The sequence below is a fragment of the Lampetra planeri genome, chromosome 36 (genome assembly GCF_965212315.1).
Source record: "Lampetra planeri chromosome 36, kcLamPlan1.2.h2, whole genome shotgun sequence".
In the NCBI taxonomy this organism is placed as follows: domain Eukaryota; kingdom Metazoa; phylum Chordata; class Hyperoartia; order Petromyzontiformes; family Petromyzontidae; genus Lampetra; species Lampetra planeri.
The window spans coordinates 10,505,646-10,525,349 of record NC_136142.1 but is presented as its reverse complement, the minus strand read 5'-3'; the positions used below and the strand labels follow the sequence as shown (position 1 = coordinate 10,525,349).

The 19,704-nt window shown below is 52.7% G+C and overlaps 2 protein-coding genes across 6 annotated transcripts in view; one reads left to right on the top strand and one right to left on the bottom strand.

Moving 5' to 3' along the window:
- Positions 1-5,117: 5,117 nt before the first annotated feature.
- Positions 5,118-19,684, bottom strand: LOC144730800 (uncharacterized). Its single transcript, XM_078611561.1, has 2 exons — positions 18,818-19,684; positions 5,118-14,722 (listed from the first exon to the last, which is right to left on the bottom strand). Exon 2 carries the CDS (start codon positions 10,376-10,378, stop codon positions 8,672-8,674), a length of 1,707 nt encoding a protein of 568 aa, XP_078467687.1. The 5' UTR covers positions 10,379-14,722; positions 18,818-19,684; the 3' UTR covers positions 5,118-8,671.
- LOC144730799 (uncharacterized) overlaps positions 18,639-19,704 on the top strand; it is a 31,102-nt gene continuing 30,036 nt past the window's right edge. For 4 of the 5 annotated variants that reach the window (XM_078611558.1, XM_078611557.1, XM_078611556.1 and 1 more), the window contains exon 1: positions 18,639-19,040. The gene's annotated coding sequence lies outside the window, so the exon portion shown is untranslated. The remainder of the gene's footprint in view (positions 19,041-19,704) is intronic. The other variant, XM_078611555.1, reaches the window with a different exon arrangement.

Sequence of the window (19,704 nt, the reverse complement as noted above, 5' to 3'; positions counted from 1 at the left end):
GACGAAGTGGCTTATCAATGTGGAAAGGTACAGTAGTGAAATACTCTAAAACGCGTGATGTTGATTCCAAATGTGGAGTGCAAAATCGAGGACCCTAAGAAAAATCGACGCGACCACGTGGAGAGAGATAGAGACGCGCAGACTCCAAATATAAAGCAGCAGGTGTCAGTCGGGATCGAAGCCACGACCTCCTGCATACCAGGCGAGGGAGTTAACATCTCGCCATCACAGCGCCCATTCTTCTGGCAATCGCCAGGGTTGCGGCCTGGGCCTCCGGAATATAAAACAACGGCGCACCAGGCACCGGATAGCGGGGAGCCACACACGCGAAAGGGGCCTTTGCGGTTAAAAGGGGAGGGAGTTCCACTGCGCGGTGTGACCGTTGTTGTCTGTATGAAATGTATAGTTTTTAACCAGTTGTTATTTATTCATTTAGCCGGTATACATTACGCATTTAAAAATCAATGGGGCATGGGGGAGGGGGGTGCAGGGCTCGGGTGACACTTGTGGGTACTTGCGTGAGGGTTTTCGTTTGGGGGTGGCACGAGATTGGGGGGGGGGGGGGGCAGGGGCTTTATATTGCAGGGGTGGTCGGCTGACCCTGACTATGACCACGGTAAAAATTATAAAATCTAAAACGAACGTGAATTATATTTTATTCGATGTTTTTGCCCGAGCGTGAGACGTGAACACACGCACCCAGTATTTGTGCCGCGCGGCGTTGTGGGATTCCGTCTAAACCGTGGTATTTTGAAAAAGCCCGGTTGGGGTTGGTGGAACAATCGGAGATTGCATTGAACGGGGGGGGTGGGGGGGGGTGCGTAGTTTAGAAGGGAATGCTTTTTCCAATAACATCTGGATAACCCAGCAGCAATTATTCCGCAGATGTGATTTGACCATACTTCACCCACGCCGGTCATTGCAGGCTGATAAAGCCGGGGTGGGGGGGGGGCATTGATGCGAGAACACAGAAGTATGGTATAACAGGGACTTTTGCTTCACTACCCTCTGCTTACCACCACGTAGCCCAGTCAAGCAAGCTGTTTGTGCATCCAAACGCTATCCAGGCTCAACAAAAAATGTCACCTGCTTAGCTTGCGAAATATCATATAAGATGGGTGCATTCTGGGTGATTCGCTCGAAGGCAAACGCGGATTCACACGGGGCGTCTCAGTGGCCTCCACATCTCTGCGCAGACGCATCGGGCGCGTACGCTTGTTATTTTACAGAGCGAGCCAGGCAGGCAGTCGGTCACAGGCAGAGGAGAAAGGAAGGTGTTCGGCCTGGGCTTGAACAGAGGCGGGACGGGCAGTCGACAGCACGATCCAATTGGCCGGGGGGGGGGGAGTTCCAGGCGATGCGGGGCAGCAGATGCGAATGAGTGACCGCTGGGTAATATTGCTTCTCAAAGCCAATCAGGTTGACCAACTCAAAACAACACGGCTTACTTATATGGGGAGGCAGAAGTCTTCTGCTCGTGTACGCGATTACTCCACTGGCTGATGGGTTGCATTGGGTGGCTTGTCAGCGTCAATGTGATGTTTTAATTGCCAATCGAAGGCTCTGTGTATTGTGGCATCTGTGTGGTTGGTTACTCCCACAATGCCGCGCGGCTTAAATATATTGATCTGGGTTCACACCTGTCCTACGTACTTTATTGAACCAATCGGCGCATGGCTTGTTGGAGTTCCACCGGCGGTGCCAACTGTTGATCCAACGAGCCCTGTGTGATTGTGGTGACGCCGATTCGATTATAACAAATTATGGTGGCCGTCTAGCATATAAAGTTCATAATGGCCGTGTCAAGCGCACTGAGCCACCACCGTTGAGAGCTTTGTTTGCTTGTCCAGGTTTGAGCCACCAGTTATTAAACTGGCTTCCCAAGTGCAGTAGTAAGTCGTATGTATACATGTATGTTGAACTTCTTTCGCACCGTACGTAGCCAGCCACGCTAATCGGAGGTGCGGGGGAAGGACAACAAACTAAACACAAAGCAGTTCCAAAGAAATGAATTTGTCAATTTCAATTATTTAAAAGTGCAGAGATCCAGTAGTTTCCTAATATCGGAAGGAAGAGCATTCCAGACGGCCGCAGAAGGGCATCTGAAAGCGCCGTGTGATGCGGTGACCGCCGTCTTTGTCCGACGGCTAACCAAAAGCCGCTGCTGTTGCTGCGCGGATGACCGGAGTTTGCGTGATGAGTTGATCGTCTCCACCAGGTCACCAGCGACTGGACAAAATAATTTGACGTTTTGCAGCACGCTTGAAAATAGTCAGACCTGAGGGAGTGAAATTCTCTATCGGATGACGATCACTTCGAGAAGCGCCGATCCAGTGAGCGTGACAGCGCCGTCTCGTGGTGACAGGAGACACTGAATGAAGAAGAGGCCCCGAATTGATGTGGACCCTGCGGTGTCGTCATCCTGGGCCAGTCCCTGCCACGAGATGTTTGCCAGACTGGGGTTGGCAACACGACGCACTTACCACCCAATTATAAGAAGCTCTTCAATGTAAGATGCACGTCAAACATGTGCTCCGTTATATAAATCTGGCCACCTACAAAAGACAAAGGCTACTCGTGTCGCCTCTCTAACAGGCTGTTGGGGCAAGTGCTGTTAACGAGAATCGCCTATGAAGGCCGGCACGGCACACGAGGAGGGTGGGTGGCCAACACCACGCCCGTCCGCCTTTGTCTCCCCCAGTGCTGATTTTCAGACACCGTCGCACACACACTATCATACACGCGAACACACACGCACTCACAATCACACTTATACAAACTTAACTCACTCGCACGCACTCACACACAATGATACAACACTCACGCACACCAACCTATCGGATTATAAGACGCAGAGGGAGTGGAGAAAGTGCGTCTTATCATCCGGAGAATACGATAGTAGATATATGTTTTAATTGGCGGACAATAGCAGTGTGTAATTAACAAAATATATCGTTAATCGCTCAGTAAACGTACGTAGGCTGGTGTGAAACCAGTTTCCGTGTCGCGTGTTACTCCTCATCGGCAAGACCCACCATATTTATGAAAGACGAGTTAAACCCATTAAAACAGTTATTTAATAAATGTGACAATGCGCTTACAAATGCACGCGCATCTCCGTCTTTAATGGCTCCGGTTGAATGGGACGGGTTGACGCGTGTGGGGCGATGGGGTGAACTGGGGGGGGGGGGGGGCGTTTGTAACGGAGAGTGGGGGGGAGAGTGGCAGTCCACTCTTCGCGACGATCGCCAGAAGTTTGCCATGCGGTGGGACCCGTGGATTGGGATGGAGGCGCTCTGTAGGCTCAGACCGACCAAGATCGTTGCTGGAGAGTGTTGCGCTCGCGTGAGATGTGTGCACGGGGCGGAGGGGGAGGAGGGCATTTCAGAGGCGCTCAGAAGGGCATCATCACCCGCCTAAAGGGAAGAAGTCGAAAGAACTTTATAGATCATCGGATTTCTCCGGTATAAGTAAATATTCTCATTCGGAAAAAAAATTCAGAAGATTATGATGGTGATGAGACTTTAAGAGCGGTCCTTGGTGCATTTCAACTAAAACACAATCAACAAAAACACTTTTATTTTACCAGGTAAGGCCCGCTGAGCTACGTAGCTGTTCTTCAGAAGTGACCTATCACAAGTGATAGCTCAACCGAGTGGCTTATCAATGTGGAGATTTATAGCAGCAGACAAATACTCTAAAAGCGTGATTTTTATTCTAAATGTGGAGGGAAAAAACGGAGGACCTTGAGAAACATCCACGCGACCACGGGAAGAGAGATGCCGAAAATTCAAAATATACAGCAGCAGGCGTCTCGGTCGGGATCGGACCTACGACCTCCTGCAAACCAGGCGAGCGAGTTAACATCTCCTAGCTTTGGCACCCCATGTGATAACTGCGCAAGAGCCGTAGAATCAGGGAGATTTAAATACACGGATGTTTGTTTACCGATTTCAAGCCTCAACGTCCACTTGGTTCAACCGTGTGTTTGTTTAACTGGACGAGAACTCAGGGTGACCTTTATAGGGTCTTGTGGGGGCCGTTGGCCCCCGGGGTCTCCCCCGCCTGCATCCCCTATTCCGTTTACGTTACCCCACCACCCTAATACCCGCTAGGGTTTCGCCGGCCTTCGAACGCGACGCCCCTACCCATACGGCCTCACGCAGCGCTCCCACGCTGCAAGCATACGTGCGCACAGCATCATCAATCAAACGCCATACTCCCCCTCTTTACACCGCTACGTACAGCTCTCGCACACTGCGAGCGTGTGCCCGTCTACAGCCCTGTGCGGCACTCGCCTCCACGTCGAATAACCACGTTACCAATGCGCACCCGTATCCGACACGTAGCGAACATACGCGCACTCACGCACACAGCTCCCCGCGGCACTCACTTACCACTGAACACTCACGTTGTGATCGCGCACCTGTATCATACACGTGTAGGGGTGTTACGGAGGGGCTGTATACATAGGATCACACGGGAAACAAACACAGTGGGCGGGGCTTCGTGAGTGCACGGGGAGGTGCTCTCAACGACGTCCGCACAGGGCAGCCTGGGGGGCTGGCCCCACCCCTCAGCGGGGGGTTTTGGTATAAAAGGGGATGAGCCGGAGAGCTCGGGGAACAATGTTAAAGCTAAACCAGTGAAGACCGAAGATCGTCTAGCTAGAGCCCTGGACTCCCCTGGGTCGCCGCCCTTGTCAGGGCCGCGCAGGACCGAGCCAGCGGCGTGGTCCCGAGAACCAGAGCTAGTGCTCTGGGACTCCGGGTACCGTAGCCCGACTTACCAGTGTCGGGCCAGACAGCCTCCCCTAGCCGTTAGTGGAGGACTAGGAGGTAGGTCAGAGATAGCTAGCAGTGTATTCCCAGCTAGCCGGGTGAGGAGGCCGATACCCCCTCCAGTGTTGTATGTCCGCGGTTGTGACAACTGTTGCGGAATAAATACGTGTGCCTCAACCCCGGCGTCCAAGAGTCCTCAACGATATTACACACGTAGTGAACACACGCGCACCCACACGCACAGCTCCGCGCAGCACTCACTCACGTGGCGAACCACTGTGTACACAGCACCCCACACGTTCACACCTCTCAACGAGATCACACGAGGCCACGGTCAGCTATTAATGATTTATTGTCTGCTACCTGGGAATTGATGTTAAATCAGTATGAATCGACGAGGCTGGCCTATTCTACTACCCCTGGACCTATTCCCTATTTATCGGCTATGATCCTACTTCACCTTCTTACTCACTGTTAGGTGCTCACGGCGGTCTGTTGATCCCGTGCTCGCAGCGTACCTCGATGCGTCTCACGGACGTCCGGGCCGCTGGGCTGGAGAGCGGCTTGTCGCCTGGTGCTGGAGTAAAAAGAGCCAGATCTCTCGTTTTCGCCCCCTTTTTATCGTCCCTACATCAAAGGGATGTTGCTCCGCCTGTAGTCGCTCCCCTTCCAGTTTTTCTTTCACAATGGGCGCTCGCCCATCAGCACGCGTACGGCGGTTCTGGGCGCCTTTGATATGCTAATCGGATGCGCTGCGTGTTGCGGCGTTTCTTCTAATTAATCCCTTTCTCATGCATGGCGCCGTGCTCTTGCGCATTATGCAGCGGCGTCCATCACCACGGCCTGCTGTGGAAGTTAAGCGCGGAGCCACCGCATGTCCCCACCACCTGCCCCATCAATTGCGCACCCTAAACTATGCCGCCCCGTCCCTCCTCTGCCTGTCTCGTCGACCCGTGGGGGTGTGTGTGGGGGGATGCATTTCAACCGCGGTGGCCGAATGCCCTTCACCGCGACCATACCATCTTAAGGCCGGTCGCAGCGCCGCGGTGTAAAGTAGCGTCGGGGGAGGTCGTCCAAGTCCCTGGTCGCCGGAAACCGTGAAAGTTAATCCCGATAAGGGTTTCTCGGATAAAAACCGGTCGGTCAGGTGACCTTCCCTCGGAGCTCTATGGGTGGGGGGAAAATGCGTGCGGGTGTGTTCATGTGAGGTGAGGTGAGGGGGACGCGGGGTCGGCTCCGTCGCTTGGTGGTGGCGAGGTCATAGATGGGGCGCCTGCTGAACGGCTTCGTGGCGGCGGCATCACATAGCCCCCCGAGGTGCCAGTCCCTGTCCCGGGTTGACTGGAGCACCTTGCTTGGGCCGCGCCCACGAGGAAACGCTGCGGGGTCCGGGGGATCCGTCCGGACCTTGTGGCTGGTCTCGGGGCGGGTGGCTCCGTCCTCTGTAGCTCCTGCGGCGGCCTCCTCCTCCACTCCTGCGGGCTGGGGCACAAACTCAGCAGCAGAAGGGTTTAGGAGCCGTCGTCCGCGTCGTCTCCTGACTGGATCGGGGTGTCTTGGGGGCCCGGCGGGGCCCATGTAGTGTGCGAGGCCCCCCAACACAAGGGGTGCGGGTACCCCGGGATTTCGGGGTCTTCGGGCGACGGGGTTCTCTCTCGCCGGGGCCGCTTTCCATGGTTTTAAGCGGCGGACGTTGACCACCGTCTCTCGACCCCTCTCCCCGCCATAGATTAGTACCGTCCAGGGGGAGATCTGCCGCACCACGGTCCAGGGTCCTCGCCAGTAGGTCGTCAGTTTCCCCACCTGCCCGGCCCCGACGCGAGGGGTGTGTAGCCACACCTTAGCGCCGGTCAGGAATAAGGGGGGTTCCATGCGGGGTCGGGCGCCCTGTTCTTGCCGCCGATGCGCGGCTTCCCCTTGCGGGTATGCTCGGCCTCGGGCTTCTCGTAGGGTTTCCATCAGGTGTTCCACGGGGCGGCTTCCCTCCTCCGGCTGGGGGGAAGGAACGCCGAACAGCAGATCTGCGGGTAAACGAGTCTCACGGCCGAACATCATCAAAAACGGGGTTTGTCTTGTCGACGTGTGTACGGTGGTGGCATAGGTGAAAAGTGCGTAGGGGAGGTGTTCGTCCCAATCCCGTTGATTTGCGGCCGCCATACGTTTGAGTTTCCCCGCTAAGGTCTGATTCATGCGCTCCACCATACCGTTCGCCTGGGGGTGGTACGCTGTGGTTCGGTCCTTCTGGATTCCGAATTCTCGGCACAGTGCCTGGAACAGCTCGGCCTTGAACTCGCTACCCTGGTCGGTGAGGACTCGTTCTGGGATCCCGTGCTTAAGTACGTAATGCTCCACGAATGCCCGGGCCACCACCAGGGCCGTTTTATCAAGGATGGCCACTGCCACGGGGTAGCGGGTGAAATACTCTACTGCGACTAGGATATACCGGTTACCGTGGGAATGGCCCTTGTAGGTCGATCCCGACCAGCTGGTTCGTGCGGCTGACGCGGAACGGCCTTAGGGGTACCTGATATTGTGCCGGTTTCGGCCCGCACTGCTGACAGGCGTGGCAGCCCTGTACCCAGGCGGCCACGTCTTGTGCCAATTTGGGCCAGAGATACTGGCGACGCAGGGTCTCTCGAGTGCGTTGTTCCCCATCGTGGCCCCGAGTGGGTGGTCATGCACCAGCCGTAGCAGCTGGGGTCGTACCTGGGCAGGAACACAGATGCACCCCGGCTGGCCGGCCTCGGTTAACTCCCGTACCACTCCGTTCTGCACACACAACCGGGCATACAAACCGCTCTAGGGTCCTGGTAGGGCGCTCTTTTCCTCCCGCAGTGCCGCCTCCACTGCTGCCAGATCCGGATCCCGCTGCTGGGTCTGTCTCAGCTGCTCGTCGTTCAGGTCCGGGAAGGCGCAGCCGACGTCCTCCTGGATCCGTCCGATCGGGGCGGGGTGATCCGCCGGGTCCCGAGCCGTGGGTCCCGCGCTTGCCGGGCGGTTGACGGGATCCTCAGTGCCACCTGTGAGGGTCTCTGTGGCGCACACTGCACTCTCTCTCGCTGGGGGGGGGGGTCAGTGGCTGCGGCCCCTCGGGGGTCCGTTGCCTGCCGGCAACATCCCCCCGTGAAACACGGGCAGGCCTCCTCTGCCCTTGTCTCGGCGTACACCGTGGGCCGCCTCGACAGGGCGTCCGCGTTTGCATGCGTCCGGCCAGCCCGATATTCGATTTGCAGGTTGTACTCCTGCAACTGCGCCAACCACCGGGCCATCTGCCCCCGCGGCTCCTTGAATGTAAGAAGAAACTGCAGAGCATAATGGTCAGTGCGTACGCGACATTTCCTGCCGTATAAATACGGCCGGAACTGCTTACATGCAAAAATCACGGCGTACAACTCTTGGCAGGTCACGCAATAGTTCAGCTCGGCCCCACTCAAGGTCCGGCTGGCGTACGCAATGACTCGTTCCGTCCCATCCTGCACCTGTGACAACACCGCGCCCAGCCCACTGCTGCAGGCGTCAGTGTCCAAAATAAAATCGGTGGTAAAATCGGGGAAAGCGAGGGTGGGGGCATGGGTGAGGTGGTCTTTGAGAGTGGTGAAGGCCGTCTGGCAGGCCCCCGTCCACTGATAGGGGTGCTTAGGGGAAGTGAGTTGGATGAGGGGGCGCGCAATCTCGCTGAATCCCTTTACAAATCGACGATAATAGGTGGCGAGCCCCAAAAATGATCTGATCTCCGTCAGATTCCTTGGCCGTGGCCACTCCACTACGGCGCGTACCTTCTCCAGATCGGTGCGCATGCCTGCCTCGCTGACGCGATGCCCGAGGTACCCCACCTCGCGTTGTGCGATGTAACACTTACGTGGCTTGAGCTTGAGATGAGCCGCTCGCAGTCACTGGAACTCCTCTCGTAACCTGGACCAATGCTCAGACAAAGATATACTGAACACTATCACATCATCCAGGTAAATCAAGCACTGTTGCCATTGCAAGCCCCGCATCACCAACTCCATCAGCCGCTGGAACGTCACAGGCGCGTTGGTGAGTCCGAACGGGAGTACTCGAAACTCGAATAGTCCCATCGGGGTGGTGAATGCGGTTTTCGGCCGATCCTCCTCCGCCATCTCCACCTGCCAGTACCCGGACGCGAGATCGAGGGTGGAAAAATATCGCGCTCCGGCGAGGCTGTCAAAAGTGTCGTCGATGCGGGGTATGGGGAAGGCGTCGCCGAGCGTGACTGCGTTCAGTTTACGGTAATCGACGCAGAACCGGGTTGACCCATCCTTTTTCGTTACTAGTACCACCGGGGCTGACCAGGGGCTCGCCGAGGGCTGAATTATGTTATCGCGAAGCATGTCCCCAACCGCCTCTTTGATCTGGGTGCGTTCGGGTGCGCCCACTCGGTACGCAGGGAGTTTGATGGGTCGGGCTGCACCGGTGTCAATTTGGTGCTTAACAAGGTCGGTCCGACCCACATCCGAGTCGTGTTCACTGAACACGTCGGCATACTCCTGCAGCAACTCGCGCAGCCGATCGGCCTCTCCCTTAGGTAAATCTGCCAATGGTACATGTAACGCGTCGAGCAGGGGGACGACCTCGGCTCGGGGAGTCGGGCCGACTCGCCAGGCCAGGTCCTGGTCCCCCTCAGGACGACCGTGGTCCTCAGCCCAGAGTGCGAACACCGAGTCATCAGAGTGGCGTGTGTGCAGGGGGTGTACGGTGGCTATCGGGGTGCGCCGTCGCAGTATCGCTGGGGTGCCGTGAGGGTTAAACATCCACATAAACAATCGGTCCCCATCTGCGTTTACCAACGTGGCGGATCCCACGACCCCATACCGTTTTGCCAACTCCGGGTGAGGAGTTAGCATTACTTCCCCTGATGGTCGGAGCGCGGGGTCGGTGGGGGGTGTTGCCACCGGCACCAGCATCTCGGTGAGCGGCCCAATGGTGACTGCCGTCGCCAGGATAGCGGCCACAGGTGCGAAGCGGGGGCGCGTCGGTTCTCGTCCCAGGAACGGAATCCGCTCGCCTTTGCTCTCCATGGTGGCGCATCGCTGGCGGGGTTGCACGTTGAGTCCCAGCTGTTCTAGGAGGTCGGTACCTGCGATACACTCGTGACACAACGCACTCGACACGTAGAACTCCTGGGTGCACACCTGGCTGCCTATGCGGACCTCTAGGGTGGCTCTCCCCAGCAACCCCATTCCGGCTCCGCTCGCCGTGTGCAGCGCGCGGTCCGGGGCCTGCAGGTGACGCACGTCGACCCCGATCGTGCTGCAGTGCGCTGCGCTCACGAGCGAGGCCACCGCCCCCATGTCCAGCAGGATTCGGGTACGCATTCCGTTTACCTCCCCTTCCACCAGCGACGTGGCCCCCGTGGTCCCCGCCACCAATTCCCGTAGCCAGTCGCCCGGAGTCACCGTTTCCGCGGGCGTTGTTGCTGGAACCTGTGTGGAGATCACTCGCTCGCCATTATCACTACAGATTGTTTGTGTCGGGGCTACGTCGATTTCACCCCCCGGTGGTCCCCTCTCTAGGGGGCCCTTAGTGTTTGACCTATGCATCTGCCTCGCACGGGCGAGCTGAGGGCAGTCCCTCATGAGATGCCCTCCACGGTCGCACACATATCACGTCCGGGGAGGGGTGGCGGCTCCGTAGTGGGCCCCCTGCCCGCTCCCTCTCCCTGTACGCAGTTGTTCTAACTCGGACTCTAATTGGGATACCTTCCCGGCCAGCCCCCCTACTGTGGAGTGTAGTTCACCCATCTCAGGCTGGATGGTCTTCACATTTTTATTCGCTTCCTCGCGTACTTGGGTTATATTACCGTTAATATCTCCCATGCCGGTCTGTAACCCGGCTACCCACCCCGGGGTTGTCTCGCTGGGTCTCTGGGGCTCCCTTGCCCGTCCCCTTACTGCGATGACGAGCTCTTCCTCCTCGTCGGAGAATAGGCTCGCTACGGCGCACTCTCGTCCCCTCCCTCGAGGCTGCGCGCGCTCATCCGAGAGTTTCTCGCATTTGCGCGCGCGCTCGACGAGGGTGTTAAAGGAGAGGCGTGCACCGTCTACATTTGGCTGCCACCACGGGGTGCGTGCCAAATATCGCTGGATTTTACCGGCGGCGAGGCCCTCAATTATTTTTGCCTCGTACTCCGGGTACGCGAGCTGGGTCAGCGTGCGTACGTCCTCGGCGTAATCTCGCAGATCCTCGCCGGGTTGGCGGTGGCGTGCCTCTAAGGCCGCCTGCGCCTCCTCTTTGTCATAGGTGCCGAAGCGCTGTTCGAGTTGGCATATTAATTCTTCCCACTGAGTTTGTGCGCTTGCGGGCAAAGCTTCCACAAAGTCAGCTGCCCGCCCATCTAAATGTAGCTCTAACTGCTGCAACGCCTCCTCATCTGACCACCCATTAACCTTTTTAGCCCCCCTGATGCTGCGGGCAAAAGATTTCCATGATGGAATTCCTTTGCCCGTAAATGTGCATTTGATTTTAACTTGGGTTGGGGGGCCTCTCTCCCTTGGGGGCGCAGGGAATCGTCCCGTTTCTGACACCAATATGTGGGGGCCGTTGGCCCCCGGGGTCTCCCCCGCCTGCATTCCCTATTCCGTTTACGTTACCCCACCACTCTAATACCCGCTAGGGTTTCGCCGGCCTTCGAACGCGACGCCCCTACCCATATGGCCTCACGCAGCGCTCCCACGCTGCAAGCATACGTGCGCACAGCATCATCAATCAAACGCCATACTCCCCCTCTTTACACCGCTACGTACAGCTCTCGCACGCTGCGAGCGTGTGCCCGTCTACAGCCCTGTGCGGCACTCACCTCCACGTCGAATAACCACGTTACCAATGCGCACCCGTATCCGACACGTAGCGAACGTACGCGCACTCACGCACACAGCTCCCCGCGGCACTCACTCACCACTGAACACTCACGTTGTGATCGCGCACCTGTATCATACACGTAGTGAACACACGCGCACCCACATGCGCAGCTCCGCGCAGCACTCACACACGTGGGGAACCACTGTGTACACAGCACCACACACGTTCACACCTCTCAACGAGATCACACGAGGCCACGGTCAGCTATTAATGATGTATTGTCTGCTACCTGGGAATTGATGTTAAATCAGTATGAATCGATGAGGCTGGCCTATTCTACTACCCCTGGACCTATTCCCTATTTATCGGCTATGATCCTACTTCACCTTCTTACTCACTGTTAGGTGCTCACGGCGGTCCGTTGATCCCGTGCTCGCAGCGTACCTCGATGCGTCTCACGGACGTCCGGGTCGCTGGGCTGGAGAGCGGCTTGTCGCCTGGTGCTGGAGTAAAAAGAGCCAGATCTCTCGTTTTCGCCCCCTTTTTATCGTCCCTACATCAAAGGGATGTTGCTCCGCCTGTCGTCGCTCCCCTTCCAGTTTTTCTTTAACAATGGGCGCTCGCCCATCAGCACACGTACGGCGGTTCCGGGCACCTTTGATATGCTAATCGGATGCGCTGCGTGTTGCGGCGTTTCTTCTAATTAATCTCTTTCTGATGCATGGCGCCATGCTCTTGCGCATTATGCAGCGGCCTCCATCACCACGGCCTGCTGTGGAAGTTAAGCGCGGAGCCTCCGCATGTCCCCACCACCTGCCCCATCAATTGCGCACCCTAAACTATGCCGCCCCGTCCCTCCTCTGCCTGTCTCGTTGACCCGTGGGGGTGTGTGTGGGGGGATGCGTTTCAACCGCGGTGGTCGAGTGCCCTTCGCCGCGACCATACCATCTTAAGGCCAGTCGCAGCGCCGCGGTTTAAAGTAGCGTCGGGGGAGGTCGTCCAATTCCCTGGTCGCCGGAATCCGTGAAAGTTAATCCCGATAAGGGTTTCTCGGATAAAAACCGGTCGGTCAGGTGACCTCCCCTCGGAGCTCTATGGGTGGGGGGAAAATGCGTGCGGGTGTGTTCATGTGAGGTGAGGGGGACGCGGGGTCGGCTCTGTCGCTTGGTGGTGGTGAGGTCGTAGATGGGGCGCCTGCTGAACGGCTTCGTGGCGGCGGCATCACAGTCTCATTCGCAAGACTCTGTGGATTGGGTGAATAAGCGAGTGAGTGAATGAGTGGGTGAGTGAGTGATTGAATGAATGGGCGAGTGAGTGAGTGAATGAGTGAGTGAATGAGTGGGTGAGTGAGTGAATGAGTGGGTGAGTGAGTGAATGAGATTGCGGGTAAGTGTGCAGTTTGATTGAGTTGATGAGTGAGCGAGCAAGCGAGCGATTGAGTGTGATTTTCTTTCAGTAGGAGAGAATCCAAGAGACCAGGATGAGTCTCTTTGGCATGAGTGACCTTGGGTGGCATCAGCCCTGCCAGTCGGGGCGCGATGATGGCTGCGATACGCACCTGAGCTTGCGTGGAGGCTCGTGAAGGACCGAATGGGGGAGCGGTGGTGCAGCGGTTAGCGATATGAACCCGACGACCTGAGTTCGATTCCCGCTCACGGCCACCAACACCGGTGACGATTACACTATGTAACACAATTTTTGTTCCTGGGTAGTAAGTGTTATTTCCTAATTGCTTATTCCTAAAAAGTATAGAAAATGTATATTATTCCCCACAAATTTTGCTTTTGTGACCACGACAGTGATATTTTAAATTTTACCTATTTTCAATGAGAAAACGGGCGAATTTTTGTCTTTTCGTTCACAAAGTCAGAAAACAACAACATATTAATGAAAATTAACTTTTATTTATACTAAAGTAATGCAAAAATGACTACAAAAGATTTAGAAGTGAATCTTTTTTCGAGATTTACGATTATACTGTCGATCACTTTCACGAATCAGCCCCCAAATGTAGTTTCCCATCATGTTCTCGTTATACTGTCCTTGGTAGCGGCGTTCAAAGTCCAGTATATCCTGGTGGAAGCGCTCGCCTTGCTCCTCCGAGTATGCTCCCATGTTCTCCTTGAATCTATCAAGATGAGCATCAAGGATATGGACTTTGAGGGACATCCTACAGCCCATTGTGCCGTAGTTCTTCACCAGAGTCTCAACCAGGAAGCCACGAACCACTGCAACAAAGCTGTTCCAAGCCGCTTTCTCCTTCCTAGTGAGCTTCTTGGGAAATGTATTGCACTCCAGGATCTTCTTTATCTGTGGTCCGACGAAGACATCGGCTTTGACCTTTGCCTCAGACAGCTTAGGGAATAAGCAGAGGTGGGACAAAGTCATTGTTATGCAAGTCCAAGTCGAGTCGCAAGTCATCAAATTCATGACTCGAGTCTGACTCGAGTCCAAGTCACATGACTCGAGTCCACATCTCATAGGTGGGACAAAGTCATTGTTATGCAAGTCCAAGTCGAGTCGCAAGTCATCAAATTCATGACTCGAGTCTGACTCGAGTCCAAGTCACATGACTCGAGTCCACACCTCTGGGAATAAGTATTGAAGGTACTTGAAGGCTGCCGACTCGTTATCTACAGCTCGGACAAATTGTTTCATAAGGCCCAATTTGATGTGCAGTGGTGGCATCAGCACCTTCCGGGGGTTCACCAGTGGCTCCCACTTGACGTTCTTCCCCACAGAGAACTCTGTCCGCTGTGGCCAGTCCTACCTGTGGTAGTGTGCCTTGGTGTCCCTGCTGTCCCAAAGGCAGAGATAGCAGGGAAACTTGGTAAAACCGCCTTGGAGACCCATCAGGAATGCCACCATTTTGAAGTCTCCGATGACCTCCCAGCCATACGCATCATACTTCAAGGCGTCCAGCAAGGTCTTGATGCTGTTGTAATCTTCTTTGACGTGCACCGAGTGAGCCAGGGGAAGAGACGGGTACTTGTTACCATTATGGAGCAGCACGGCTTTGAGGCTCCTGGATGAGCTGTCAATGTAGAGGCGCCACTGTGGAGGGAGCTGAAGGTTTGAGTTGCCAAACATCAGCCTCGAAACCTTAATGACTTGGAGAAGATCTGCAAAGAGGAGTGGGACAAAATCCGTCCTGAGATGTGTGCAAACCTGGTGGCCAACTACAAGAAACGTCTGACCTCTGTGATTGCCAACAAGGATTTTGCCACCAAGTACTAAGTCATGTTTTGCAGAGGGGTCAAATACTTATTTCCCTCATTAAAATGCAAATCAATTTATAACATTTTTGACATGCGTTTTTCTGGATTTTGTTGTTGTTATTTTGTCTCTCACTGTTCAAATAAACATACCATTAAAATTAAAGACTGATCATTTCTTTGTCAATGGGCAAACGTACAAAATCAGCAGGGGATCAAATACTTTTTTCCCTCACTGTAGATACACAGCGACACGTAGAGATACTCATAGATACACAGCGACACGTAGAGATACATACTCATAGATACACGAATAGATACATACTCGTAGATACAAAGCTACACGTAGAGATACTACGAGATATACAGTGGCATGTAGAGATACATACTCATAGATACACAGCGACATGTAGAGATACATACTCATAGATACACGAATAGATACATACTCGTAGATACAAATCTACGCGTAGTGATACTCATAGATGCACACAGTGGCACGTAGAGATACATGCTCAAAGAGATGCATGACAAACAATCGACAGGAATGCGACTGTGGCCATGCAACCCAAACTGTAGGACCATCAACACCACCTGTCAACCCCTTATCAGTGCCCTACATTATTACAGACCAATTCAGACCTTATTGGTCACCCCGTGCCCTTATAAATCTAAACGTTCATCCTACAAAGTCCCATCACAAGAGAGAAACACAAACAAATCGACAAAAAAATAAGTTTTTGCCTGTATTTAAACGGCTGTACGCCGTATGGATCTGAAAAATAAATTTTCCTGTACAAGAATACGGGGTAAATAGCATGGGTTGAAAGCTATGGTATAGTAGTGTACTATATACTACACTATACACAACACTACTATAGTGTAGTGTATACCATATCCGTGCCTACCCTATTACAGACGAATTCAAACCTTATTTGGTTTAACACGTAGGATTTGGCGAACAATATTATTCATAATAAAGGTTATTGTGTGTTCGATCGCGCTAGTATAAATGTGTCGTAACCCTCCACCACCAATTAGTAAGGGATTTGTCACGTAAATAAAACGCCAATTAGTTACAACTTCAACCCACCGGTCACAACAATTACAATTTGAGTAGTACGACGTTTCGCTGGTAATTACATCCAGCATCATCGGGCGATTTGCCAGAATAGTGAAGCCATCCACCTGCTTCCGGTCTTAAATAGAGCAGCATCAGGACGACGTCATCACTGAACCTATCAGGTGCAGAGATCAGAAGTAGAGGAGGGGGGTATTGTAATTTTTAGATTAGTAATCAGTTAATTAGTATGTGTTTTCTCTAGAAGGAATTGTAATTGTAAGATTATTTAAAAATACGCTTCCAGGCCGCACTAAGCCTGTAGCTGTCAGAGCGGTTAAAATTATTTGTATTTCACTCAATTTCAATGGATTCTCGAATTAGTCCTGGCCAGTAATAATTCGTTTTACACAACACTTCAACGTTATCAAAATCAATTGAGTGTCCTTGTTGGCAAGCATGTTCTGCAACTGCTGACAGTTGTGTTTGAGAGTATTTAATGTTTCTTTGGTGTTCTTTTAGTCTTATGCTCATGTTACGTCCCGTCTGTCCAATATAGCATTTGCCACATAAGCATTTAATCCGATATGCCACCTTCTGTTGATAACTTAGACAATTCATCTTTAGTACAAGATACTAGTTTTGGAATTTTGTGCACCGTGCCAAATCTTACTTAGATGTTTAGCTTTTGCAAAACTCTTGCAAATTTGTCAGTGATATATATGGTATTTTAATCGTTTTAATAACCTGATTGCTTTCAGCAGTATTGCTGTTCGATCTTGGTTTGGCATTCAATGCTCTGTTAATTTGAGCATTGGTGTAGCCAATCATTTGTAGCGCTTCTTTAACATGTTTAATCTCTCTCCTCAGACTTTCACCATCTGACACTGTTTTAGCCCGATGTATGAGCATCTTGATGAGAGAGGATTTCAGTGCGAGGTGATGATGTGAATCTGCATTCATATAGGCATCAGTGTGGGTTCCCTTTCGGTAAACGGTGTTATTTTTTTGCACGCTTTTATTTAACTCACTCTGTCTGTTGTTGTTGTCGTATCCTCAAATCTTGTAACTCAATTTTAACCTACTTCCCAATGTGGTATCGACTGCAAACTTGGTATACTTATGTCTTACTGATGACAATACTATATTATATCATTAAAAATAATAATAAATATTGTTAAACCATCTTTTTTATATGTTATGTTTCGCCTTGGGTCTCATTGTCCACGCTCAACTCACGTTGGTTGTAAATCACCACGGCCACTTCCTGGAGTCGTGGAGTTATGCCATTATGTGTACGGTACATTTCATTAAAACGTGTTTACATTTTTAAAATATATATTACTTATTTTACCATTTAGGCCGCATCCGAGCAAAATATCTAGGAAAGGGAGCGTGTTATTCAAATCCATTTCCATGGTGAACTGGATGGCCGGATTTTGTGAATTGAGATGATTTATAAATTCATTAAGTGTATCTTTACCATGTGGCCAGACAACCAAAGTGTCAAATACATATCTAAACCAAAAAGATGGTTTTAATGTACTTGCAAGTGCTCTTGCTTCAAAGATTCAGACCGTATTGGTCACCCCTTGCCTTTAAAAATCTCAACGTTCATCCTAAAAAGTCCCATCACAAGGGAAAACACGAAAAAAGAGACAATATTTGTTTTGTTGCCCATATTGAAACGGCTGTACGCCGTATGGACCTGAAAGTCCAATTTCCCAATGAAACAATACTGGGTAAACCGCGTGGGTTGACAGGTATGGTGAACACCGCCGGTGAACCCAATGCGGTCTGCGCTCCCCCAACGGAGGAGGAAGAGCCACAACGACGCAACTCTCTCTCTGTCGAAGCCCTCCCGTCGTGCCCAGCAGCAGGTCTCGACTTTGGCCTGTAGCTCCTGAATATATTGTTGCCTAAGGCAATAATAGAATACTGTAGTCCATGGACAACTACACTATAAACTAAACTGTGTTTTTATTTTTATCAGGTAAGGCCCGCTGAGCTGTAGAGCTATTTTTTTCAGAATCGACCTGGCTATCACAAATGATAGCTCAACGAAGTGGCTTATCATGTCAGAATCAGAATATTTATTTATCCTGGAGAAATCCGATGAGCTATAAAGCTCTTTTTTCCACATATTGTCCAGTAGGGGTTGGTCAGAAAGTTCCAATAACAGTACAAAAACACGATAGGTGTGCACAATATAGCAAAGATAAACACATCACTTTAAAAAATACAAACAAAATATTATTTTTAATCTTACCAGCTAAAGCCCACAGAACGATTAACTCAGTGTTCAGAAGCGACATGGCTATCACAAATGATAGCTCAACGAAATGGCATATTATGTTAGAATCTGAATCTGTATTAATACAGGAGGAATCCAATGGGCTATATATATTTTTTCACAGATTATCCTGTAGGGATTGGTCAGAAAGTTACCACAACAAACAATACAATAACACGATAGGAGTGCAAAGTATAGGAGAGGTAAACAAATAACCTTGAAAAACAAATTCTTTCTTACTAGCTGAAGCCCACTGAACTATTAACTTATTTTTAAGAAGCAACTTGGCCACAGATAATAGCTCAACCAAGTGGCTTGTCACGTGGAAATGTATTGCAGCTAAATCATCGAAGCGCGTGTTTATCCCTCCCGTTGGACTCCGCTCGCTGGCAATTATGTGGGTTTTGTTTTTTTCTGGAGCTCAGCCACAGCTCCACCCACCACCGGAACTAAAAAAACCGGGCTGCGTTTCCTCCTGGCAGCCCGGACGATTTTCTGTTGGGACATGCGGCCTAGTCTTCCTCCGCGGCCTCGCGGCTCCTCGCGCCACAGGCTCCCGCCTCCTAGTAGAGCGCCTCCGGTGTAAAACAGATTAACAAAAACTCTCTTAACCCTCCGCTCCGTCTTCACGTCCAAGTTGAATTCTCACCTCGAGCGTCTTAAACTCTGAGCGCTGAGCGAGGGAACGGCACCCGAGGCGGCCGGGAGGCTCCAGGGACCGCGGTGAACTTAACCCCCACCACCCCCCTCCCTCCCCCGTTGTAAATGATAAACTTAACGTTTTATAAGTGTTGTAGTTTAGACGGCGAGGTGAGATGTTGCGCCGCGAAGTGATTGAGTGAAGGGAAAGCGTCGCCCGATTCGTGGCCGAGGTGAGAACGCGCGCCGCCCTAACGCGAGTCTAGCACCCACATTGGTGGTGGTGTTGGAGGCGGCGGCTCGCGCGACCAATATCATCGATAATAGGTGTATTTATGGGGTTTGATCGCGTAAATATATAAATGTGTCGTGAAACCCGCCACCACCCGACGCCATGGGGCAATTAGCAAGGTTTGTCACGTAAATAGAACGTGTCAATTCGTGACTGGTACAGCAACACCGGTTGTGTGTTGGAGAGCCAAGCCGCAACATTTACAATCTGAGCCCGACGTTTCGCCAGTAATTACAAGCGCCACCATCAGGGGGACAGCAGCCAGACTTGTCCTCCTGTTGCGCAATGCATCACGTTGACGTGACATACACAATGCGGATGGACGCGCACTCGTCACGCGAACGTGGAAGTGTCAATAGCCAGTTCGTCGTGGCACGAGCGTTCTGTGACCGGCACCGACTCTGTGACAAACGCGACGCGAATGGCGTTGACGCGTCTGTCACGGAGTCACTGAGACTGTGACACCAGCGTCACTGTGACACTGGTCACTGTGACACTGGCACTGAGGCACTGTGTCACTGTGGCAATGCGGTGGTTAAGCACTGGATGTGGTCGCCGCGAGCTGTCACCCCCCCCCCCACAACGCGCGGTGTCTGACGCTCACG

What these genes read in the sequence shown, in the direction of transcription:
- LOC144730800 (XM_078611561.1), bottom strand. Translation starts at nt 10,378, where the DNA reads ATGAGGGACTGCCCTCAGCTCGCCCGTGCGAGGCAGATGCATAGGTCA.